The sequence below is a fragment of the Geotrypetes seraphini genome, chromosome 2, assembly GCF_902459505.1.
Source record: "Geotrypetes seraphini chromosome 2, aGeoSer1.1, whole genome shotgun sequence".
NCBI classification, from domain to species: Eukaryota; Metazoa; Chordata; class Amphibia; order Gymnophiona; family Dermophiidae; genus Geotrypetes; species Geotrypetes seraphini.
The window spans coordinates 204,592,170-204,618,430 of record NC_047085.1 but is presented as its reverse complement, the minus strand read 5'-3'; the positions used below and the strand labels follow the sequence as shown (position 1 = coordinate 204,618,430).

Here is a 26,261-nt window from a genome sequence, read left to right as displayed (position 1 = left end):
CATTTCTAGCTCTCGGCGTTTCTCTTCGGCTGGCAACAGTGCCTCACACCTTAACCAAAATGTTGGTTGTGGTAGCAGCTCACATACACAAGGCAGGGCTCCAAATGCATCCATAACTGGACAATTGGTTGATTTTGAACACTGTCCAAGGCTGCCTGCGACATGGCAGTGGTAAAAGTGGTCCAGCTCTCGCAAGATCTGGATTGGGTGATCAACTTTCAGAAGGGCCATCTGGAGCCGACACAGTCCTTGAAGTACCTGGGGGTGCACTTCAACATGGCGGAGGGCCATGCTTTTCTTCCAGAGCTTTGCAAACTGAAGCTGAGACTCCAAATTCTGGAGATCCTTGGCCTGTTGGCTGCAATTGCTTGGTAATATAGAAACATAGAAACATAGAAAGATGACGGCAGAAAAGGGCTATAGCCCACCAAGTCTGCCCACACTACTGACCCACCCCAATAAGTCTAGATGCTAGTGAATCGTCTTATGTAGGGATCCCACATATATGTCCCATTTGCTCTTAAAGTCAAGCACGCCGGTGGCCTCGACCACCTGCACCGGAAGCTTATTCCAGTGATCTACCACTCTTTCCGTGAAAAAATACTTCCTGGTGTCACTACTAAATTTCCCCCCTCTGAGTTTAAGCGGATGCCCTCTTGTGATCGAGGGTCCTTTGGGGAAGAGGATGTCATCTTCCACCTCGACACATCCTGTGATGTATTTAAATGTCTCAATCATGTCCCCCCTCTCCCTGCATTCCTCAAGAGTGTAGAGCCGCAGTCTGCTCAGTCTCTCTTCGTACGAGAGACCCTTGAACCCCAAGATCGTCCTAGTGGCCATCCGCTGAACCGACTCGACTCTAAGCACGTCTTTATGGTAATGTGGCCTCCAGAATTGCACACAGTATCTGCACACAGTATCTGCACACAGTATCTGCACACAGTATCTGCAAGTACTGGATTGATCCCCTTGATCGCTGTTCTTTGAACCTTTTCTAGTTCTGCTATATCTTTTTTGAGATAAGGCGACCAGAATTGAACACAGTACTCAAAGTGAGGTCGAAGCATGGAGCAAAACAGAGGTATTATAACATTCTTAGTTCTGTTTACCATCCCTTTTCAAATAATTCCTAGCATCTTGTTTGCTTTTATGCTGTTTGCTTTTTTGGCTGCCACTGCACATTGGGTGGAAGGTTTAAGCATATTACCTACTATGACACCCAGATCTTTTTCTTGCAAGCTGAGCCCCAAGGTGGACTCTAGCATCTGGTAACCATGATTTGGGTTATTCTTCCTAATGTGTATCACTTTGCATTTGTCCACATTAAATTTCAACTGCCATTTAGACACCCAGTCTTCCAATTTCCTAAGGTCTGCCTGCAATATTTCATAGTCTGTATACATTTTAACAATTTTGAACAGTTTAGTGTCATCTACAAATTTAATCACCTCACTTATGGTACCAATTTCCAGATCCTTTATAAATAAGTTAAATAGCACTGGTCCCCGAACCCTGTAGCACTCTACTATTTACCCTCCTTCATTGAGAAAAATGGCTATTTAACCCTACCCTCTATTTCTGTCTGATAACCAATTCCTAATCCACAGCAGAACATTGCCTCATATCCCATGAATTTTTAGTTTTCTCAGGAACCTCTCATGAGGAACTTTGTTAAAAACTTCCCGAAAATCTAGATACATTATATCAACTGGCTTACCTTTATCCACATGTTTATTCACACCTTCAAAGAAGTTATGCAAATTGGTGAGGCAAGACCTCCTCCTTTGGCTGAACCCATGCAGGCTCTCTTCCATTAAATCATGTGTGTCTATATGTTCCATAATTTTAGTTTTTATAATTGTTTCCACTGTTTTTGCCCGGCACTAAAGTGAGGCTTACCGGCCTGTAATTTATAATAATTTTTAAAATTTATTTGAAATTTAGGTTTACAAGCTAAAACCCTCCTGTAAAAATATTCTTGTCTTCATCTGTTAAGAATGGAAACTGTTAAGAGTTGGAAACCTGTCAGGCAGGTCCAGCATCTGGTGCCAGTTTCACAGTAAATCATACATCTGGACTGCTCCAAGCCACCATCCGGCTAGGCTTTCTGGAACGTTACCATCCTGTTTGGGATGTGGCCAGGTACAGAGAGAGAGAGAGCTGGCGAGGTTCTCCTCCCATCCCTTACCCAATTCTCAGAAGTTCACACTGTTTTGTGTGCTGTGGGATTTTCACATCCAGTGCTGGCTTGGCATTGGTTTTCACTAGTTTTGCCTTTTAAGAAAGATCTACCGAAAATATCCTCCCCACCTTTCTATAGTTTTGCTTTTCTTTTTGTATACATTAGTTTGCTTTGTGCAAGTCAAGGTGAGAAGGACACAGGCCTTCGAGTGTGGAGGCTGAAAGTGTATTTGATAGGGCAGGGGAGTGCAGGTCACCTGATCTTTTTCATTCTAAACATTGCTCACCTAGCATTTCATGATTTACAGCCATTATAGTAAGAAAACCGGGCTCCTGATGCTTCTTTGGCTAAATGGTGAATTTCTTTGAAGATTTCTGGAAACACAGAGAAGTGGACGCCCAGTTTTTCTCTTAAATAATGTGTCCTGGCAACCATTGCTTCCTGCCTGGCATGGATTTCTGAACTGCAGAGATCTCCGATACTGAGATGCCAGGCAGGGGGCTCTCACCTTGCACTCGATGATACAGTTGCGCTCATTTCAGCTGGGAGTGGCAAGTGAGGGCTGCAAAACTTGTGAGATTTTAGGAGCCAGAAGATCTGGCAATGTCTCTAAACTAGTGGATTTGTAATGACCTCGGTGGACCTTAGGGGGCAACTTGGAGATACTAGAGACCTGTGAGCTGGCAGCCTTAAGGAGTGACTTGTTGTAACGAAGCCTCCAGCTGATAAATGCTGCCTTGACTGTGGATAAAGTTGTTTTAGACCGTTTTCAGTTTTGTTTTCTTGGCTGAAGCCCCAGCCAGCAGGTGCTGAGAGGATCAGGTGGTTATTTTTCACATCACTGGCAGGTGTTCCAGTGTTTTGCTTACTTCTCTAGTCTTTGTTAGGCTGAGCTGGAATCTGTGAACCTTGTCCTTAGGTGTGTCATGAAAGTGAAGAGTGCGAGAAGGTAGAAGGTGCCAGGATTTCAGTATGAACAGCGTTGCAGGGAGGTCCTGCAACAAGTGCACCTCTCAGGAGAAATTTTAAGGGTACAAACTTTTGATAGTGTGGGAAGAGATTGTGTTCTCAAAGACCATATTGCATGTTAGACCTTAGTTAGGGCCAGTGTAAGGCTATTAGGCACCCTAGGCAAACCTTAAAGCTTTGCATCCATTTTAACATTTACCGCCTCTTTTACAAAGCCATGCTAACGGTTGTGCTGCGCTAACGGCCCTGAAGCCCATAGAGATTTAAAGGGCTTCGGGGCTGTTGCCGCGCGGCTTTGTAAAAGAGGCCATAAGTCTCCCACCCCCCCTCCCATGAGAATTTGGTTATTAAACTAGCACTGGTCACACCAACACCACCTCTTCCAAAACAAACTTGTAAAAAGGCATAATTAGACATCAATTTTTAAAGATTAAACTGTTCATCATATATATACAGTATACTGTATAGTACATGTGTAATGAAAGCACTTTCAAAAAGATATTTGCCCAGATAAATGAAAATTGCCCACCCTCGCTGCAGGTGAAAGTTTGCGCTGATGGTTCGTTAGGTTAGTGCGGGTATCAGGAACTATTGTTTGACTACAGTCTGCTATTAATGCCCCCCCCCCCCTACAAGCTGCTGCCCTAGGCGACAACCTACTCTGCCTATCTCTTTGGTATCCAAACAGTAGATTGGTATCTCAAATACTGGATGGGGGGGTCACAGAGACTGTGACCTGTGCTTAATAGCGGCAATCATCATGAGGCCTCTGAGTCAGGGATTGTTCACAGGTTCCTGCCCCCTCCTCCTGTGTGGGCTTCCTGCTAGACTGGAGAGCTGTATCTTGACTTTGGTGTATAAATTTTACACAGTTCACCTAATAGCAAAAGTGAGTGCATGCTTGTCAGCCACCCAAACTAATCTAATACTCAGAATGCCTGCAAAGCTTGTGTTTGAGGATTGAATTGTCAAACTGATAAAAGTACCTATGCTCTTTATCACCTAAAATTAAGGAATATACTTTTTGGCTATGTGCACACAGTTTTGAAACTTTAATGTGTGCATGTGGGGGAAGATGACCCAGCGTGGAAGACCCATTTCAGAATTTCGAGTTCACACCTGGCGACGTCTACTACGAACTGGCAAGACTCAAGGTGAACAAAGCCATGGGACCAGACAATCTACACCCCAGGGTGCTCAGTGAGCTGCGTGATGTCCTGGCAGAACCGCTATCAGGACTCTTCAATCTCTCCCTAAGTTCGGGAAGAGTCCCCATAGACTGGAAAACAGCTAGTGTCGTTCCACTGCACAAAAAGGGTTGCAGGGCAGAGGCTGCAAACTACACACCAGTGAGTCTCACATCAATAGTATGCAAACTCATGGAAACACTAATCAAATGTAAATTAGACGCAATCTTGGATGAGGAGAATCTACGGGATCCCAGTCAACACGGATTCACCAAGGGTAGGTCCTGCCAATCCAATCTCATCAGCTTCTTTGACTGGGTAACAAAACAGTTAGACTTGGGAGAATCCATGGACGTCGTATACCTAGACTTCAGCAAAGCTTTCGATAGTGTCCCGCATCGCAGGCTGTTGAGCAAGATGAAATCAATGGGGCTGGGAGAAACACTAACTACATGGGTCAATGACTGGCTGAGTGGCAGACTTCAGAGGGTGGTAGTTAACGGTACCCTCTCTAAAACATCGGAGGTGACCAGTGGAGTACCGCAGGACTCAGTCTTGGGCCCGCTCCTTTTCAACATATTCATAGCTGACCTAACTCAGGGGCTTCAAGGTAAGGTAACGTTATTCGCTGACAACGCCAAACTATGCAATATAGTGAGAGATGGCAATTCACCCGATAGTATGACACAGGACCTACATTTGTTGGAGCTTTGGTCCTCGACCTGGCAGCTGGGCTTCAATGCTAAGAAATGCAAGATCATGCACCTCGGCAGCAGAAATCCGTGCAGAACTTACACCTTGAATGGTGAGACCTTAGCTAGAACTTCAACAGAACGAGACTTGGGAGTGATCATCAGCGCAGACATGAAAACTGCTGATCATGTGGAGAAGGCTTCATCTAAGGCAAGACAGTTGTTAAGTTGCATCCGCAGGAGTTTCGTCAGCCGGAAGCCTGAAGTCATAATGCCATTATACAGAACCATGGTGAGGCCTCATTTGGAATACTGTGTGCAATTCTGGAGGCCACACTACCGAAAAGATGTGCTGAGAGTAGAGTCAGTGCAACGGATGGCCACCAGGATGGTCTAGGGGCTCAACGATCTATCGTACAAGGAAAGGCTGAAAAATTTGCGGCTGTACTCACTCGAGGAACGTAGGGAGAGAGGAGACATGATTGAGACGTTTAAGTATATTAACATAAGAACATAAGAAGCGCCATCTCCGGATCAGACCTTCGGTCCATCAAGTCCGGCGATCCGCACACGCGGAGGCCCTGCCAGGTATACACCTGGTTTATTTTATAGCCAACCATACTTTATATGCCTCTCTCAAGGAGATATGCATCTAGTTTGCTTTTGAAGCCTAGGACTGTCGATTCTACAATAATCTCCCCTGGGAGAGTATTCCAGATGCCAACCACTCTCTGTGTGAAGCAGAACTTTCTGACATTAGTCCTGAACTTGTCCCCCCTTAGCTTCATTTCATGTCCTCTTGTCCGTGTCAAATTGGACAATGTAAATAATCTTCTCTGCTCTATTTTGTCGATTCCTTTCAGTATTTTGAAGGTCTCGATCATATCCCCACGCAGTCTCCTTTTCTCAAGGGAGAACAATCCCAGTGTTTTAAGTCGATCCTCATATACCAGTTTCTCCATACCCTTCACTAGTTTGGTTGCTCGTCTCTGCACCCTCTCCAGCAGTTTTATATCCTTCTTTAGGTAGGGAGACCAATGTTGGACCCAGTATTCCAAGTGGGGTCTGACCATTGCCCTATAAAGCGGCATTATAACTTTCTCTGATCTACTCGAGATTCCTTTCTTTATCATGCCCAACATTCTATTTGCCTTCTTTGCCGCTGCCGCGCATTGTGCTGACGGCTTCAGGGTCCTATCTATCAGTACACCCAGATCCCTTTCTTGTACACTTTTTCTCAGACTTGCACCTGACATTCTGTACTCATATTCCTTATTCTTATTGCCTAAATGCATTACCTTGCATTTCTCCACGTTGAACTTCATCTGCCATTTCTCCGCCCATTTTTCTAACCGACACAAATCGCTCTGGAGTTCCTCACTATCCTCCTGCGATCTGATTGCCCGGCAGAGTTTTGTGTCATCTGCAAACTTGATGATCTCACTGGATGTTCTGTTTTCCAAGTCATTGATATAAATATTAAAAAGGATCGGTCCAAGTACTGAGCCCTGGGGTACACCACTAGTCACTATCTCCCAGTCGGAGAACTTCCCATTAATGCCCACTCTCTGCTTCCTGTTATCCAGCCATTTGCCAATCCATCTTTGTATATCTCCCTCTATGCCATGGCTTTGTAGTTTCCTGAGAAGTCTTTCGTGTGGAACTTTGTCGAACGCTTTCTGGAAGTCCAAGTATATTATGTCCACCGGCTTTCCACTATCAATTTGCTCGTTCACGGTCTCAAAGAATTGGAGTAAATTCGTCAAACACGATTTCCCTTTCCTGAATCCATGTTGACTGGGTTTCATCAAGTCGTGTGTGTCCAAGTGCTGAACTATGCTATCCTTGATCAGTGATTCAATCATCTTGCCTGGGACAGACGTAAGACTCACAGGTCTATAATTGCCCGGTTCTCCTCTCGATCCTTTTTTGAAAATTGGCGTGACGTTCGCTTTCTTCCAGTCGTCTGGTATCTGACCAGTTCTGATTGACAGGTTTGCAAGTTTTTGCAATAACTCTCCGATTTCAACCTTCAATTCCTTCAAGACTCTTGGGTGAATTTCATCCGGTCCAGGTGATTTGTCACTTTTAAGTTTGTCGATCTGGTAGTATATCTGATCTAAGTTCACTTCAACTGTGGTGAGGCTGTCCTCTATTTCTCCTGTAAACAGTTTCTCCGCTTCAGGTATTGTTGAGGTGTCCTCCTTCGTAAAGACGGACGCAAAGAAGGAATTTAGTTTGTCTGCGATCTGTTTATCTTCCTTGATGTACCCTTTTCTTCCCTTGTCGTCCAGGGGTCCCACTGCCTCTTTTGCAGGTTTTTTCCCCTTCACGTATCTAAAGAAGGGCTTGAAGTTTTTGGCCTCCCGGGCTATTTTTTCCTCATAGTCCTGTTTTGCATCCCTCACCACCTTGTGACATTTCTTCTGTTCATCTTTATGTTTGTTCCAGGCTTCGGTTGTCTTTGTGCATTTCCATTTTTTGAAAGAGTCCTTCTTTTCTTTTATGGCTTCCTTCACCTGTATGGTAAGCCATGCCGGTTTTCCTTTGCCTTTAGTTCTCCGATCTTTAGAAATCCTCGGAATGTAGAGATCTTGCGCTTCTGCAATAGTATTTTTCAATAGGCACCATGCCTGATCTACTGTTTCAAGTTTGTCCACCATCTTCTCGAGTCGTTTTGTTACCATGGCTCTCATGCAATCGTATTTACCCTTTTTAAAGTTTAAGGTGGTGGTTAAGGTTTTGGCATGTTTCCCTTTCCCGATGTCCAGTTTAAAGTTGATTACATTGTGATCACTCGTTCCCAGTGGAGCCATGACTTCTACTTCTGTTATCGGTCCCGTGAGACCATTTAGGACCAAGTCCAAGGTGGCGTCGCCTCTTGTCGGCTCTTTTACCATTTGCTCCAGGAAGCAATCCCCTAGCACCTCCAGGAACTTTGCCTCCTTGCCGCAGTTGGAGGCTCCTAGTTTCCAGTCTATTCCTGGGAGATTGAAGTCTCCCAATATAACTACATTGCCTGTCTTGCATACTTGTTTGATTTCCTCCATCATTTCTGAGTCAGTGTCTTCCGCCTGTCCTGGGGGACGATAGTAAAGGCCAATTTTTGTATCTGCGCCATTTTGACCAGGAATTTTGATCCAGAGGGACTCCAGCTTCTCTTTCCTGTCTGTTGTAATCATTCCAACAGAATCTATTTCTTCCTTAACATATAGGGCAATACCTCCACCTTTCTGCCCTTCTCGATCCCTTCTATATAGTTTGTATCCCTGTAGTACTGTGTCCCATTTGTTTTCTTCATTCCACCATGTTTCTGTTATGCCAATGATATCCATGTTCTCATGTCTTGCTATCGTCTCTAGTTCTCCCATTTTCTTTCCTAGACTTCTAGCATTTGTATACATGCATCTAAGTTCCCTTCGTGTTACCTTTTTGGACCTTCTACTCTTGGCTGTCCTTACAGTTTCATTTACGGTATCCTTTACTGCTCCTGTGTTATCTCCCATGTTTGCTGTGTGGTCATCCCCTCCTGTGTCTGAGTTGTATTGAGATGGAAGAAGAGATTCTCTTTCTCAAAGGACCCTCAGTCACAAGAGGGCATTCGCTCAAACTCAGGGGCGGGAAATTTCATGGCGACACCAGGAAATATTTCTTCACCGAGAGAGTGGTTGATCCTTGGAACAAGCTCCCGGTGCAGGTGATCGAGGCAAACAGCGTGCAAGAATTTAAGAGCAAATGGGATGCCCATGTGGGATCCCTTAGAGGGTTAAGCCAAGGGAACCTGTCACCAGGAGTGGGATCCCTAGGATAGTAGACTTGGGGGTGGGTCAGTACAGTGGGCAGATCTGATGGGCTATGGCCTTTATCTGCCGTCATCTTCTATGTTTCACTGTTGAGATACCTTGTGCCAGCCAAGGAGCAGCACTGATGATGCATCAGGCTGGTGAATGGTATAAGTAAGGAGAAAAAAAAGGGAAAAATTCCCAAATGTGTATTTTAAGATACTAGGAAGATAATTTGGTAGATCATGCTGTGCTCTTGTTTCCTGGATCCAGTGTGTGATTTTCAAGCTAATAGGAGCTAGTTTCTTTTGCAGAGGCAGCACTCGGAGGCATCTGGGTGATGGTGGAAAGGAGTTCCAGCCACCACACAATGATGACACCTAGTGGCCAAGCCCAGGGTATATTCAGTGACTTCTCAAGGGAGCTGTGGTCTGAAGGCATCATAGCTACAACTCCCAAGATAAAATGGGATGTAAAAAAACCCCACAAAACTTCCAATAGACAAAAGATACTGGTAGATTCTGGGAGACTGCTGTTGTATTTAATGCATCTTGTAGCTGGAATGAATAGTATAGTAATAGAAGTATCTCATATCCTGGCAAGACAATACATGCCTGTGTAAACAGAATCAGAGATGTGGAGGAATTTTAAAATTTGTGCTTTCACTTTTAACAAGAGTTTTTGCCTTGTGCAATTTTGGGGGGATCAGAAAATTCTGAAAACCTTTTCCTTATCGGAGTTTGCTACCTTAATGGCACCTTCTTAAAAGGAATATTGATGTATAAATGGTTCTATGCCTCTATTAATACATTTTTAATTGAGTATAGATAGCAAATAGAGAAATAAGACAAATGATGCTGAAGTGCAGTAGAATACCAGGAATGAAGACTAACACTGCCATTCATGTGCTGAGACTCCACTAACTTGGAGCATGAGGACTTTACAGTAGATATCCTGCAAACAATGGGATGATTGGATAGGCTGGAATGAGCTTATATTATACTAGCTTTATAGCCCATTACATTAACGGGTGCTAGAATATATGTGTGTCTGTCTTTATTTCTTTCTCTCTCTGTCTCCTTAGCCGCTTTTTCCTGTCCATTCTCTCTTATTTTTACCTCCCCTGTGTCCACCACCACCCCTTCACTGCTCCCCTTATCCAGCAGCAGCCCTTCTCCCTTTGTTTTACCTCCCCCCTGTCCATCAGCACCTCTTCCTGCTCCTCCTGTCCAGCAGTAAGCCTCCCTTCATTTTTCCCCCGTGTCCATCATCACCTCTTCCTGCTCCCTCTGTCCAGCAGTAGGCCTCCCTTCATTTACCCTCCTGTCCATCAGCACCTCTTCCTGCTCCCCATGTCCAGCAGTAGGCCTCCCTTCATTTCCCCCCCCGTGTCCATCAGCACCTCTTCCTGCTCCCCCTGTCCAACAATAGGCCTCCATTCCTTTCCCCCCCGTCCATCATCACCTCTTCCTGCTCCCTCTGTCCAGCAGTAGGCCTCCCTTCATTTCCCTCCCCCCGTGTCCAACAGCACCTCTTCCTGCTCCCCCTGTCCAACAATAGGCTCCATTCCTTCCCCCCCCGTCCATCAGCATCTCTTCCTGCTCCCCCTGTCCAGCAGTAGGCCTCCCTTCATTTCCCCCCCCCTATCCATCAGCACCTCTTCCTGCTCCCCCTGTCCAGCAGTAGGCCTCCCTTCATTTCCCTCACCCCTGTCCATCAGCACCCCTTCCTGCTCCCCCTGTCCACGGGAGTTAGTACAGGGCCGGTGTCTGCCATTCTCCCCAGAGTCCTTGCGCCCCCCCCTTCCTTTCCCTTCCCACGAGCCTGACTACCTACCCGGCGATTCAAGCAACGTGTGCAGCAGTCTTCACACGCTGCTTCGGGTCCTTCTACTGGCCTGATTTACTCTGGCACGTCCCTGATGATATCATCAGAGACGTGGCAGAGCAAATCAGGGAAGTAGAAGGGCCCGAAGCAGCGTGTTAAGACTGGTGCACACGCTGCTTGAATCGCCAAGGTAGTCGGGTCCGCGGGAAGGGGGGTGAGCGGAAAAGGACACGGACTCCTGTGGTCTGTCGCGGAGGGTGGCCAGGCTCCATTTCAGCCGCAGGGAAGGCTCACTGCCCCAGCTTCTTACCCGTCCGCAGCCCGGGCCAGGCCTCCCGCGCTTTCTCAGCGGCCCGGCTCGCTCGGTTGTTGTTTTTTTTACTCCGCTTCCTGCATTCGCTGCTCTCAGTGACGTAATAAGCGCGCATGCGCACTTGTCTTGCCACATCCCGACAGAAAAGGGATCAGGGAACACGCGAGGCAAGTGCGCGTGCGCGGCTAGCATTTTATTATTTAAGATTTATTCTGGTTTTTTAGCCCATCCTCCCAAAGGAGCTCAGAACAGGTTACAAATCAGATACTCAAGCATTTTTCCTCTCTATCCCAGTGGGCTCACAGTCTGTCTAATGTTCCTGGGGCAGAGGAGGATTAAGTGACTTGCCAAGGGTCACAAGGAGTAGTGCCGGGGTTTGAACCCACAACCTCAGTATGCTGAGGCTGTAGCTCAGTGCTGGGATTTGAACCCACAACCTCAGGATGCTGAGGCTGTAGTTGTAACCATTACACCACACTCTTCTCCCTCGGTTTATGATGGATTGTCATGCTTAATTCAAGCTGCAGGGCAGAGCAAGCATCCTTTTGATGCATGCAGTGGCCACAGATAAGAACCCCAGCAGAATGGTATTTACAATGCTGAATGGGTTGCTGGGCAGCTGTTTTAGCACTGCAGTTTGTTTGGTTTTTTTAACCAGGGGGCAAAATTGACATTTCTTCTGTAAAAGCCTACAACCTGTTCCATATGATGCATTATGTTTGCCTGCTGTTTTGGCCACCTTTCGACTTATATTTATTGTATCCTTATTCAGTGTGTGCTTTAAAAAAATTGCCTATGCTAAATTATTAAGCTACTGGTATTATATGGAGGTTGTAGTATTTAGATTTTGAATGTTTATATAAATATAGGCTGCATCCTTAACTTGACTTTCTGTTATTAAACAGTAGGCCTATCCAGTTCTTTCTGGGCTTGCTCTGCAAAATTTCCTGTAAGGAAGTCTGCTGCTTGTGGTTTCACTGTCAGACATGTTGTTGCAATCTCATGATTTCTATTGTGTGGGACAGTCAGGTTTTCTGGGAGTTCATCGTAACGTAGTAGATGATGGCAGATAAAGACCTGCATGGTCCATCTGGTCTGCCCAACAAGTTAAATCCTAGTACAATATACTGTAACATATGCATATTTGACCTCAAGCTGTCCTTGTCTGGCAGTGGCTAATTGTCAACTACTGGAGTTGCTATTGAAGCCCACTCCAGCCTCTCGAGATCTGTCTAGTCATAATCTGGAGTCACACTGTAGAAGTCTGCCTGGCATTGGCCTTGCTTCCCAGCTACTGGATTTGTTGCTTAAGCAAGGCTAACTTGTTTTGATTCTATTCTCTTTCCATATAAGGTTTCACATATTTCCCTACTTAGACAACTGGTTGATCAAGGCTTTATTATCATAAACAGCATGCCATCAATTCAACAGTTTGTCTCCTGGAGCTGCTCGAGTTTGCAGTCAACTACCAAAAGCCACATTTGTATCCTTCTCAAATGCTGGAGTTCATAGGGGCTATCCTGGATACTACTCAGGGTCAAGCTCATTCTATGTCAAACTGCCTCCTCCCTTCGATGCACTTCCGCACATCAGATGTTATGCCTTCTTGATCACATGGCATAAAATAACATACCACCAGATTTCTAGACCGCATAACCATTAGTTCAGAAGTTTATAAAAATTAATACAATGAAGGCGATTAGTTCAGAAATTTTGAGAAAATAAAAATTATCAGTTGTTTTCTAACTGTTCATATGAACTAGTTGTAAACAGTAGGTATCAAAACTCTTTATCGTCATGAGCTGCTTGATATGCTAAGGTATGTTCAAGATAGAGCTTACTTTTGCATCCCTTAACGGATGGAAAAACAAAAAAGGGATGTGACTTATTGCTATTCTTATGAGGCGCTATGTAAAATCTATCTGCTAGATATAAGGGGGCCAAACCAAAAGCAACTTTATAATATGGGCATCCCAACTTAACGATGACGCGGGCCTCCACAGGGAGCCAATGTAATTCGCGATAAAAAGACGTCATATGATCGTCAATTTTAACCTAGCCATATTTTTCTTAGTACTTGACAAACAGATGATGTTACAATAGTCAAGAAGACTGGCACATCTTCACCTCAGAGTTTCACAATGGACTTTGTTGAGTTGGCCCAATGGTCTGAAGCCATGGGACATCTGGTCCAATATGTGTCATCTTGGACCTCCATCACTCTCTCCAATGGCGGATGATTCCTCACAATCTCACTCAAGGTCTTCCCTTCTAGCCCACTCCCCCCCAACATCATAACTTTCTAACCACAGATGCTTCAATGTTAGGATGGGGTGCCCAGTTAGACACCCTCCGCACTCAAGGAGTATGGTCTCAATATGAATAAACCCTTCATATCAATCTTCTCGAATTGTAAGCAATAGCAGTGCTCTCAAAACATTCTAGGACCATCTCCTCCAACAGGTAGTGCTTGTCTGTACAGACAATCAAGTGCCATGATCTACCTGAACAAGCAAGGGGACACAGGATCTCATCCACTTTGCATGGAAGCAATAGAGATTTTGAATTGGTAAACTGCCCGCGGCATATTTCTCAGAGTAGTTTACTTAACGGGGAAGCAGAATGTCTTGGCAGACAAATTGAGCAGACTCCTTCAGCCTCATGAATGCAAACCATCTTGCATCAAACTTTTTCCAAATAAGGAACACTGTACATAGATATCTTCGCTTCCTCCCCCCTCCACACCAAACAAACTTCTAAGATTCTGCTCCAGATTCTATACCCCTAATCACATGGCATTGGATACCTTCCTCGTTCATTTGGGGGGAGAGGACAGATTCCTCTCTACATGAACCCTCAGTAATCTCTTGATATTGACCAGGCTTCTCTCTCTATTTCCTATCTATTCTCCCGTTCTTCCCCCAATTCCCCTCCATGTCATATGCATCCTTTTCTCATTACACTGTAAGTCACCTTGAGCCTGCACAAGTATGCGCAACACACAAACACTATATTAGATTAGAAACAGCTGTTTCCCCAAACAGATTTTGAGTAAAATGACACCTATATGATTTGGGCCTGCAGCCTCAAGCTGGCACCTGTTTTACAAAAGATCTGCTCTCCCAGATGTCAGAACCAGGCAAGGCTTCTGGTTTTAACCATTCTCAGGCTCCCATACGAGCCTCCCTGATCCCTCATTTGTTCTCTTTATCTTTCTTGAATAGATTGTTGAGCCGGGATTGTCTCTTACATGTTTGTGTACAGTGCTGTGTATGTCTGATGGTGATATAGAAATTAATAGTAGAAGGTGGGGTTAGATCAGTGAGTCAACAGCGTATGTAACTTTGCATTTCAAAATGATGTGCCTTGTTTTCCACTGAAAAATTGCCAGTCAAAAAAAGTAAAAGCCAATCAGTTTAGCTATTTCTTTCCTAGGTAAGTTTCAGAGAGAGATTTCTGAGTCGATTTTACTGCCTTGTCATCAGGTGACGCAGAAGTGTGCAAATGGATGTATGGTATGCATAGAAGGCGCATAAATCATAAACAAGATCACTTCTTTTTCCATGTGGCATTTTTATGCTTTGGTGGTCTGTTCACTAAAGAGATCGAGGCCCTGGTTCAAAACTTTTAACGCCGTCGCTAAACTGTTTTCCGACGGTTTAACCTGCACGTATTTTAGCAGCAGATTATCAAAACGGCTTATCTCTGTTTGTTTTTATCGAGGTTTTTTTTAGCAGTCTCTGACACTGCCATGCAAATGAGCTCTTCAACATTAAAATGAGCACTTCGGTGAATTATTAAAAATCACCGAGTCATTTTCTAACAGTGATGTCAGCTTTTGGTGACCAAAATCAGCAACTGGTCCGGGGTGCTGGTACAGTGACAGCACTGTTTAAAACCCCGGCAGCGGGAAAGAAGCCCAATCTCTTCTGCTGCCACACAACACCCCACCTCCTCTTCAGCAGGATAGATGCCCACTCTCTCCTGCTGCCAAACGAACTCACACACACACACACACAGCGGGAGACTGGGCATCTCTCCCGCTGCAGGGGGGGGTTGTGTGGCAGCGAGAGAGAATGGGCATCTCTCCCACAGCTGGGGGGGGGGTTCACTTGGCAGTGGGAGAGATTAAACATCTCTCCCGCTGTTGTGGTTTGTTTGGGGGCGTTTTTGTATTTTTCTTCTGTGCATGTGCCCATTGCTATCAGCAGTGATGGGCACATGCAAATTTAGCAAGTCTTCGCTACTCTCCCTCTGCCTCATGTACATGAGCGTTTTTTGGAGAATGACTTTTTAAGATTTGCTTCCAGAACGGCTGTGATAGCGGCCCATCATTTTCTAACGCGGTTTTTTAAGACTCTAGGCCTGATTCCTTAATATACTCTTCATTTCCAGGCCCTTCATGTGTACATGTGTTTATAACTCCCTAATTATATGTTAGAACAGCCTAAGATGTTTTTATTGTCTAAAGTACTTTCCCTTCGGAAGTACCTTTAGACTTTGCACCCATGCAAGCAGGTATGAAAATTGCCTAAGTATAGCTTTCCCAGTTAATATATGAAATTACTAAATACTTGTGATCTTTGCTCATGTCCTTTTACAGATGTGACATTTGCTGTATTACCTTTCGCACACACCGGGGTTTGGTGCGTCACAATGCAGTCATCCACAAGCAGCTTCCAAAAGACCCTTCAGGGAAACCTTTCATTCAGAACAACCCCTCCATTGCAGCGGGCTTCCATGATCTGGGATTCACCGACTTCTCCTGTAGAAAATTTCCCATCATATCTCAGGTACCTTAACCATTGAAACCATTAAGGTGTGTGTGAGTTCTGACTCTTGTCAGTGGTGGAATTAGCTTCGGCATGTGAGAATAAATTCATCGGGAGCCAATGGAGTCATATAGGCAGGATGGCTTGGATCAGTAGGTTTCATATCTTTACAGAAAAAAAAAAAAGTAGGGTGATTTGTCACGTTAGTCCATTTGATTGTATGAAAGTAAAGATCAAGAAACACATTTTTAATTTGACACATTTTTATTGGCTTAATTTTTTATATATGTAAAATTACGAAAAATGGAAAAAACTTGATTAAAATCAGGCAAGGATGAGGACAAGGTGAGTTGGAGAAATAAATTGAAACAATACAAATAAACCATGTAACTCCATTTGAGCAAAAGTTGCATTGGTAGCCGTTTGAGGCAAGAATATTGTTCAAGTTCGGTTGTATTTGTTTTAAGACCTTATTTGGTCTGGCTCCTATTTACCTGTCTTCATGTTTTGAATGATATAAACCAAACAGGATCACTTGAGGACACTATCTGTTTGTTTATCCAACCAACCATAAAATCTTGCCGATATAAGAAATTTTTTGACAAACTATTTGCATTTCAGGCAGGCAAAATGTACCATTATTTCTCAGGCTTATTCTTATATGTCTTTTAGGAAGCTGTTGAAAACTGATCTGTTTGGTAAATTTCTAAATTGAAGTTTCAGTTTTGATTGGTAAACTGTATACTGATATTTTAAAATGTTCATTTGAATTTGAATGTATTTTTAAGTCAATTGTATTTTACTCACTGATTGTACAGTTCTTCTATATGTGAACCGCCTAGAACTATGTGGTGTGGCAGTATACAAAAATAAAATTATTATTATTATTATAGGTCCCAAGATACATCATGGCATCAAAGCAGCAAAAATAGTTTAGCAAAGCAATTTCGGAACAGTTGAAACAAATTTTAACTGAAGTACCAATTCATCTAATCCCTTAATTCATCCTCCCACCTCCTTCCCTTGACTTTATATGTATCTTGAAGTTCACTCCTTTCCTCAGGCGAAAATAAAGTGAGAATGTCAAGATAAGTTGACGTTGCCTGAAAATACAAGTGAATGATAGAAGATTATATTGTCTATTGAAAGCTTCTGTACCTTTACTAATGACTGGGGAGTCAATTCAGAGCGGTTTACATGAGCTTCTGTAATGGTGTTTCAATACATGGTAATGCGACAGATGGTACTCACTCATGGTTTAGTATATAGTTTATATACACTATACACATATTACTGTGGTGTGGTCAATGGAGATGGTGTTGTGTTGGCAAGGTGATAAAAAAAGGTGACAAGGATGGGGGTGGGGCTGTAGGGGAATTTTGTACGTCAAGTCTAGGTTGTAAGAACCAACACCGAAGACTCCAGCTGTTTTGCCTGTATTGTTTCATTTGGGACTTAAGGCTAGATTCACTAAACTGGATCGTCGTTGGGCGATTCGTGGCCCAGTTCTGCCGGGCGAATGATTCACTACTGAGTCCTCATGCAAATTATCTGATCGGACACACCTCCCCCCCCCCCCCCCCCCCCGGATCGCTGCAGAGTGATTGCGACACACACACAGACCATCCTGGTTGGCTGTAGATGCGATCCACGCATGTGCTTGCTCGCCGCACAAGCGAGGTCAAAACAAGGGGGGAGAGGTGGCTGCCTCGCTGGCCCCACAAGTGGACATTGGAATCATTTCAAATCATTGGAATCATTTCAAATTGTGCAGCAAGAATGGCACAAAACACGCTTTGCAGCAAGACTATTTGGTGCAGCCAGATATGCAACAGAACACGCTTTTAACCCATGGGTTAAAACGACGGGTTTGCACTGCACTGCGCTTTTATGGGGAATAATGGATAGTTTTATTTTTTATTTTGAGGGATGCTTACTGGGATTTCAGGGCGGCAGAGAGCAGGAGAGTCAGCAAGGGCGGCAAGCGACTGGTCCTCAGCAGTCGCTTCATTTCGGATCGGCAACCCCAATTGGTGTTTCTTCTTCTGCTTGGTGAATCGCTGTCTTCCTACTTATGCAGGCAATTTCCCCCTCATTTGCATGTGCAGATCAGATTGGAGATTGATCACACAGCAGTTTAGTGAATCGGGTCGGGAAATGATCGCAAAACCTTCGGTATAAGAATAGATTTACTGGGTCAGACCAATGGTCCATGAAGCCCAGTAGTCCGTTCTCACGGTGGCCAATCCAGGTCACTAGCATCTGGCCAAAACTCAAGGAGTAGCAATATTCCTCCAGGAACTTGTCCAAACCTTTCTTAAAACCAGCTACGCTAAGTTTAGTGAATCTAGGCCTTAGTGCACTGTTCGTGTACAAAATCTTGTATCAGTGTATATGTGCTTGACTTTTTCGTTTGAATAAATTATTTAAAAAAAAAAAAAAAAAAGGTGACAAACATCAGAATTAGGTTTGGTAGTAAGGAAACAAAAGGTAAACGTTGGCAAGCATCGCAGAGTTACACCTAATCATCAAAGCAGAGCAATGCAGGTAGTTTTGCTTTAATTACCTGCAGAGATTTCCACTTGCTTGTTGTGGAGGAATAGCCTAGTGGTTAATGCAGCAGCCCTGAGAATCGGGTTTTGGCTTCCCATCGCAGTTCCTTGTGGCCCTGGGCAAGTCACTTAACCCTCCATTGCCCCAAGTATAAAATAACTACCTGTATATAATATGTAACATAGAAACATAGAAACATAGAAATAGACGGCAGATAAGGGCCACAGCCCATCTAGTCTGCCCACCCTAATGACCCTCCCCTACCTTTCTCTGTGAATAGATCCCACGTGTCTATCCCATTTGGCCTTAAAATCAGGCACGCTGCTGGCCTCAATCACCTGTAGTGGAAGACTGTTCCAGCGATCAACCACTCTTTCAGTGAAAAAGAATTTCCTGGTGTCACCTCGTAGTTTCCCGCCCCTGATTTTCCACGGATGCCCTCTTGTTGTCGTGGGACCCTTGAAAAAGAAGATATCTTCCTCCGCCTCGATGCGGCCCGTAAGATACTTAAACGTCTCGATCATGTCTCCCCTCTCTCTGCGCTCCTCGAGCGAGTATAGCTGTAATTTGTCAAGCCGTTCTTCAAATGGAAGATCCTTGAGTCCCGAGACCATCCGGGTGGCCATTCTCTGCACCGACTCCAGTCTCAGCACATCCTTGCGATAATGTGGCCTCCAAAATTGCACACAGTATTCCAGGGGGGGCCTCACCATGGATCTATACAATGGCATAATGACTTCCTCCTTACGGCTGACGAAACCCTTCGTATGCAACCCATTATTTGTCTTGCCTTGGATGAAGCCTGCTCCACTTGATTGGCAGACTTCATGTCCGCTTTTGATTGTAACCACAGAAAGCTTGTACGTTAATCCGAATTCATCTAGTATTTTTAATATTTGATAAAATATTGCTTTTATTTACCTATTTTAATTGTCCCTTGCAATCTTTTTATATTGTACACCGTCTAGACATTTGTTTTGATAGACAGTATATCAAAAATAAAGAAACTTGAAACATATAGGATCTGTAGTTTTGAAAATCTAAAGTTATTCATTTTGCTGTCGTCGTCCCCCCCCCCACCCCGGAGTGCATCCAAACAGTGACCTCAGTAAAATAAGCTTCAGCACAGCTTCCAACACACTTGCTAAAAAATACAATAAACTAATGGCATGCAAATTTACCTCTTAGGTCCTGGGAACATTACATTACATTGTGTTTATTAACCGCATTACCAAAAAAGTTATACGTGGTTTACAAAAGATTATTAATTATAAACATGATCCAGTGTATAGGATGGATTAAGGCAAGCGGTCAAGTATTTAGAGAAAAGATAAGTTTCAGCTTTTTCCTAAAATGTTTATAGGAATCGGCTGAGAACATCCACAATGCTACCTCTTTGTGCCTGTCTAAATTTTCTCCAGATAAGTTACTTGATAAATATTTATCCAGGGAGAAGAAAATAATATTGAAATCTAAGGTTTTGTCTAGCTAGCTCCAAGACTTTGCCTACAAATCCTAGAAATATGGACTCATCTTTGGCATTGATAATTTTCTTCAGAGAATCAAGCATTATCAAATTTTTTAAAATATTTTTTTGATAATGCATTCTGCATTTGTTTAGTCTCAATATTGACTGTGTAGATAGTAAATATTGATTATATTGGATTGTATGAACTTGAAATGTGCTTAAAAATGTCCAGCTTGATTCACATAGGAGCTCATTTTCAAAGCACTTAGACTTACAAAGTTCCATAGGTTACTATGGCAGTCTAAGTGCTTTGAAAACACATCTGTTAGTGCTCCTTTTACAAAGGTGTGCTAGTATTTTTAGCGCACGCACCGAATTAGTGCATGCTAGCTGAAAAATTACCGCCTGCTTAAAAGGAGGCGGTAGTGGCTAGTGCGTGCGGCATTACTAAAACCACTAGCGCACCTTTGTAAAAGGAGCCCTTGGGCCCTGATTCTGCAAAGTGCATTCCGATTTTAGGCAGCTGTAGGCGTCCTACAGCTGTCTTAACCAATCGGGATGCACGTTTAAAAAAAAAAAAAATGCTCCCTGGGCAGGCTGCCTATATTGAAGGTGCCTCCGGGAGCCTAGGGAGGCCCGCAAGACCGCCTAAGCTTGCCTAAGGGTCTTAGGTGAACCTAGGTAGCCCTACACATATCCCTAGTTGAGGAAGAGATGCTTACAATGTAGGCCAGCAAAATGCTGGCCTACATTGTAAGTAGACGCCGCTATACTTATCGCGGCAAAGGATCTCCCTGCCGCAATAAGTATAGCAGCCGCCTGTCCCCCCACCCCGATCGCCAGCAGGAGGGTGCCCAGCCCCTTCTGCTGGAACGCTGCCCACCCGACACCCCCGATCACCAGCAGGAGGGTGCCCAACCCCTCCTGCCGGAACGCTGCCCACCAGACACCCCTGATCGCCGGCAGGAGGGTGCCCAACCCCCTCCTGCCAGAGGATGCCTCCCCCCCGGACCCCTCCATACTAACGCCCCCCCTGCTGCACTAACACTTCCCGATGACCCCCCTAATCTCCTCCCCCACCCAAACTAACCTCTTAATTGTTGGCCGGCTGGACGGGTCTTGGTGCCGTCCAGCCGGCAGGCCCGCCTCGTCGAAATGAAGAGGACCCGCCCCTTCCCGGCCCATCCCTGCTCAGCCTAAGGCTTTAGAAGCCTTGGCTGGGAAAGGGCGGGCCCGCCTCATTTTGAAGAGGCGAGCCTGCCAGCTGGACGGCACCAAGACCCGTCCAGCCGGCCAACAATTAAGAGGTTAGTTTGGGGGGGATTAGGGGGTCATCGGGGAGTGTTAGCGCAGCGGGGTGGGGGGGCGTTAGCGGGGGGGATCCAGGGGGAGGTGTCCTCCGGCAGGAGGGGTTGGGCACCCTCCTGCCGGCGATTGGGGGTGTCGGGTGGGCGGCGTCTACTTTAACCCGATTCTGTAACCGGCGTCTGTAACATGGACACCGGTTACAGAATCGGGGTTAGAGTAGGCCCGATTCTGTATAGGTCACTCCTCCCGGGCGTCCTATACAGAATCCGGGTCTTAGTGTATTATGTATCTCTTACATTTGAAGAACTAAGTACTTGTTTGATTCAAAACAGCGTCTTTGTTAGTGGTTTTATTTTATTGTTTGTTTGTTTTTATGGTCTTGCAGGTCTGGTGTGAGACAAATCTGCGAAGGTGCATCAGTGAATTTCATCGTTTTGTCTGCGAATCCTGCAACAAAGCATTCCCAATGTTTTCTGCTCTCAAGCTGCACAAGGAAACCCATCAACAGGATCAGGAAAATGAGGAGCAGAAACTAGACTCTAAAGATCTGGCCAACAAGGATCTAGAACAGAAAGCCTTTATGGCATCCTTGGGCCTGCAGTATACCAAAGAGATCAAACCTGTGCATAAGGAAGATCCAACTCCACATGACTTCCAAGCAGTTCAGTTCGAAACACTGAAGTGTAACCTACCTCAAGAACCAGGCAGCACAAGCATGTCTCCTCTGGAGGCCTCATCTGTGGGAGGTCCATTTTCAGCCTTTCCACATACAAAAGAGAACGTGAAGCTCCTGTCCCTTCAGCCTTTCCAGAAAGGATTTATCATTCAGCCCAACAGCAGTATTGTGGTAAAACCAATTTCTACTGAGCTGGCTGACATTCAACAGATTTTGAAAATGGCTTCCTCAGCACCTACTCAGATCAGTCTCCCACCACTTCCCAAAGCCTGTCCTGGTGCTGCCCCGCACATTTTCAAGTCCATGCCTCCTCTCAAGCCAAAGCCTTTAGTGGCACCACGGACTATGGTTGCAGCCTCGACACCACCTCCACTGCTCAATGCCCAACAACCATCTCCAGGCTGCACCAGTCCAAGCCTTCCTCCCCCACGACTAAGGGTGATCAGGAATTCAGTAGAGTCTGCCTCAAATGCTTCCTATTTGCAGTCTAGATCAGGAACAAAGCCGCCTTCACCTACTGCACAGCTCTCTCTCCAACCCAAAGAAGACCCTTTAAGTCAGAATGAAACAGAAACACCATTAGATCAGGACAACATAACAGACACTCTTTTGCCTCTAGATTTAGAATCCAAGAATAAGGATGAGACCGCAGAAAGAGATTTCAAGGCCATGATGTCAGGAGCTGCTAATAAGAAATCTCTTGCCATGAGAAAAGTATTGTACCCTTGCCGTTTTTGTGATCAGGTGTTTGCCTTTTCTGGCGTCTTGAGGGCTCATGTTCGCACCCACTTGGGCATCTCCCCTTACCAGTGCAACATTTGTGACTATATTGCAGCTGACAAGGCTGCATTGATACGGCATCTGAGGACACATAGTGGGGAGAGACCATACATTTGTAAAATTTGCCACTATCCTTTCACAGTGAAAGCCAACTGTGAGAGACATCTGCGCAAAAAACATCTCAAAATGACCAGGAAAGATATTGAAAAGAATATTGAATATATCTCCAGTAACACCCCAGAGATGGTCGATGCCTTCTGCTCTCCTGATACTGTATGCAGGTACTGTGGGGATGACCTGAAACACTACAGAGCCCTTCGCATGCACATGAGAACTCATAGTGGCCTCCAGAAGAAGAAACCCTTTGCATGTAAAGAGTGTGGCACTACCTTTTCAGCCAAAAGAAACTGCATTCACCATATCCTCAAACAACATTTGCACATACAAGAGAAAGAAATAGAGAATCACATTTTAATGGTGGACTGCAACCCTGAAGAGGATAAGTCTGAGTCTTTGCCATCAGGGGAGAACACTTACCTGGACCAGAAGCCAACAGTATCCTCCTTATCTTGTTTAGAACCCCATAATGGGTTTGTACACGAGGCAGTGCCGAATTTCCCAATAAAACTTGAATCCACAAGTAGCTTCCCACAGGATTTGGATGAGCCCTTGGACTTTTCCCAAAAGAACAAATCCCTATGCAGTGTGCAGGTGAAACAGGAAGACTTCTACAGCTCCTCCCCTTTCATACACTACGACTGTTCCATGGAGCCCATAGACTTGTCCATTCCCAAAAACAGAAAGGACAAGGAAAAAGAGACTCCTGTTGAAACCAGCAAACAAGAGCAAGTTTCTGAACCTGGAAACCAGCTCAACAACCATCAGCAGTGCTCACCAGCATTCAGTGTTAATGGGAACTCCGACAGACAGGTGCTGCTCAAACATTCCCAGCCACTCAATGGTCCATTGCATTTAACTGTTCCTATCATTTCTCCGGCCATTGTTAGCAACTCGAGCTTCTTGCGTCCTTTGAGACCCAAGCCACCCCTCCTTTTGCCAAAACCTCCAGGAGCTAAAGAGTTGCCACCACTGGCTTCTATAGCACAGATCATTTCATCAGTATCATCTGCCTCTGCTTTGCTTAAAACTGACGTTACAGACTCTAATCTACTCAAAGCCAATAGTGCCGTTGGATCTGAGAAATCAGGGACTCCCAAATCAAAAGTGACAATCATGGCAGCCATGCAGACAGAGTCAAGCTTCCCTGGTAACCTCAGTTTGAAAGCAAGCAGCCCAGATGTGGCCGAGAAGCTCGCTGCAGTGGGCATGTCTGGGTTAACAAAGAAAAGAGGTAGGAAGAAAGGAACAAAAAACAAACCTAAAATACCAGCCGAGCAAGACCTGGAATCTAGTGGGGAGTTTGCAAGCATAGAGAAGATGCTTGCTACCACAGACACTAATAAATTCAGCCCATTTCTGCAGAACACTGACGGTGTCAAAGAAGAAGATGACCAACATGGAACAAGTGAGGATGAGAGAGAAGCTGCTGAAGATAAATTGCTGAAAGGAAAAAGGAATTCCTATTCCAACTCTTTGCAAAAAATCATTTGTCCTTACTGTCCTCGAGTCTTCCCTTGGGCAAGTTCTCTACAGCGGCACATGCTCACACACACAGGTAAGAGCATCCACAAGCTTTGCTGTAACTGTTGAAAAAGATAGGTATTTGATTTTGACCTTACATTTGCCTAGAAAAGTTATTTGTAGAGGTTGCCTGTGAATTTGACAGATCATAATCTCCTTCATCAGATGACCACAGTTTTCTTTGGTTGACTCAATAAAAGCAAACCCTGTAGGCCTAAAAAGCCATAGTTTTTCTTTTCAAGTGGTGTTGGTCTAGCCTTTTTCCTTTTTGTGCATATGCCTAAAGTATTAAGTACTCCTTGCACCTAGAAATTAAGTAACTATGCATTTCTGGTTTACATGAATTACTGTTGAAGACCTTTCGTTATGTTTTGTAGTGCTGAGGGGTTCCATTTTGTTGTTACCCAAAGAAGGTGCAGATGTTTATTGGGTAGGCTTGCAGGATGATTATCATCTACTCTATATGCCATGAACATCAAAAAGATAGCAGAGGTGGGGAAAAAAATAAAAGGAAGGGATACCAATTTTAATGTGTGCTTTAAGTATTAGTGCATGCTAAATTGAACTTATGTTTATATTGTTGTCTTGGTGTGAATCTTGTGTAAGCATAGACTAGCTGAAACCACTGTTAAATCTCTGTTTTGTTTACTACCAGTCTTGGTGGAAATTAGATATTTATCAGTGGCCCTTCAAATAACTATTTTCTTTTTAAGTATTTTGCACTAGCCTCCAGACCCCTCACCTGGTGTGCTAGGCAGGCTGTATTGCAAGCAGAGGTATAGTGAGGTCTTTTAATATGGTTTATAATAGCATTGGAGATTGGTTTCACAGCTAACACAATCCACAGATCTCTGGTTGTTGGTGTGATATACAGGCCTCATTCACAGTCAGAAGATATGGACAAAGATTTAGTTGAAGACATTCAGAAGAAAGTTATGACAGGGGACTATGATAGGTGATTTTAATATGCTGGACGTTGATTGGGCCATCTCTGCTGTGGAATCGTTTAGAAGCAAGGAGATATTGGATTCACTACAGAAAGAATTGTTCCAGCAGGTACTAATGGAACCCATGCGGAATAGAACTATTCTGGATCTGATGCTTACAAACAGGGAAAGTGTTTCTGATGTTACGGTGGATGATCATTTGGCATCTAGTGATTACTGAATGGTGTTGTTCAGTATTAAGTCACAGGAGGAGAGAACTTATTCAAGACTGAAGGTTCTAGACTTCAAATGAACTAACTTTATCAGTGGGCAAAACTGGAAGGAGCTATTTTAAAGGCCACAATCCTTTATGTTAGGCAAAAGGAAAAGGCTGCTTTGGTTCTCAAATGTAGTAGCTGGAAAGCAAGGGAAAAATGGCTAGCCTTCATAAATTACAAGACATCACAGAAAGAGGAAGACGGGCAAAAATGTGTGGAAAAGCTATGAGAAGCTAGAAAAGCTGCCGGAAAAGTAAAGATGCAAATGGAACATAACCAATACAGTAAAATTGGGTGACAAGACATTTTTTAGACATGTGATAGAAGGAGGTGTCAAAATGGCATTGTGAGGCTCAACGGTGCAAAGGACAAATATGAAGAAACTGATAAGAATAAGATGAAACTGCTTAACAGTTATTCTGGGGGTAGGACCGCAAAAAAACAAATGCAAATGGGAATGGATGTGTGGCAAACCAGGATAAATTCTCAGAAGACCGTTTGTGAGAAGCTAGCTAAATTAAAAATAGACAAAACGATGGGGCCTGATGGGAGATATCTGAGGGTACTCAAGATCTCAAGAGAGGTTCTGGTGGCTCCGTTATCTTCAATTCTGCTTTAGTGTCTGGATTGGTCTCAGAGGACTGGAGAAGGGTGGATGTGGCCCCTCTGCACAAGAGCAGAAGTAAGGAGGCGGTTGGGAATTACAGGCCAGGTAGTCTGACTTCAGTAGTGAGTAAACCAATACAAAACACTCCACCCCCTGACATCTTTGCTGACAAATGTGAAGCCATTGTTTTCCTGTCAGCTCCACTGCAGAACTTCTCAATTAGAGAGATGAATGGGGAGTTTTGAAGAGGTTTTCTTCTGCTTGTGAAGAGAGGAAGGTTCCAAAAGAGCCATGTTTGCT

The 26,261-nt window shown here is 44.5% G+C and overlaps 1 protein-coding gene across 11 annotated transcripts in view; it reads left to right on the top strand.

The window, feature by feature from the left end:
• RREB1 (ras responsive element binding protein 1) overlaps positions 1-26,261 on the top strand; it is a 305,141-nt gene that overhangs the window by 251,900 nt on the left and 26,980 nt on the right. For all 11 annotated transcript variants that reach the window (XM_033934745.1, XM_033934751.1, XM_033934744.1 and 8 more), the window contains 2 exons: positions 15,556-15,745; positions 21,439-24,184. In XM_033934745.1, the coding sequence (XP_033790636.1) occupies positions 15,556-15,745; positions 21,439-24,184 (2,936 nt within the window). The remainder of the gene's footprint in view (positions 1-15,555; positions 15,746-21,438; positions 24,185-26,261) is intronic.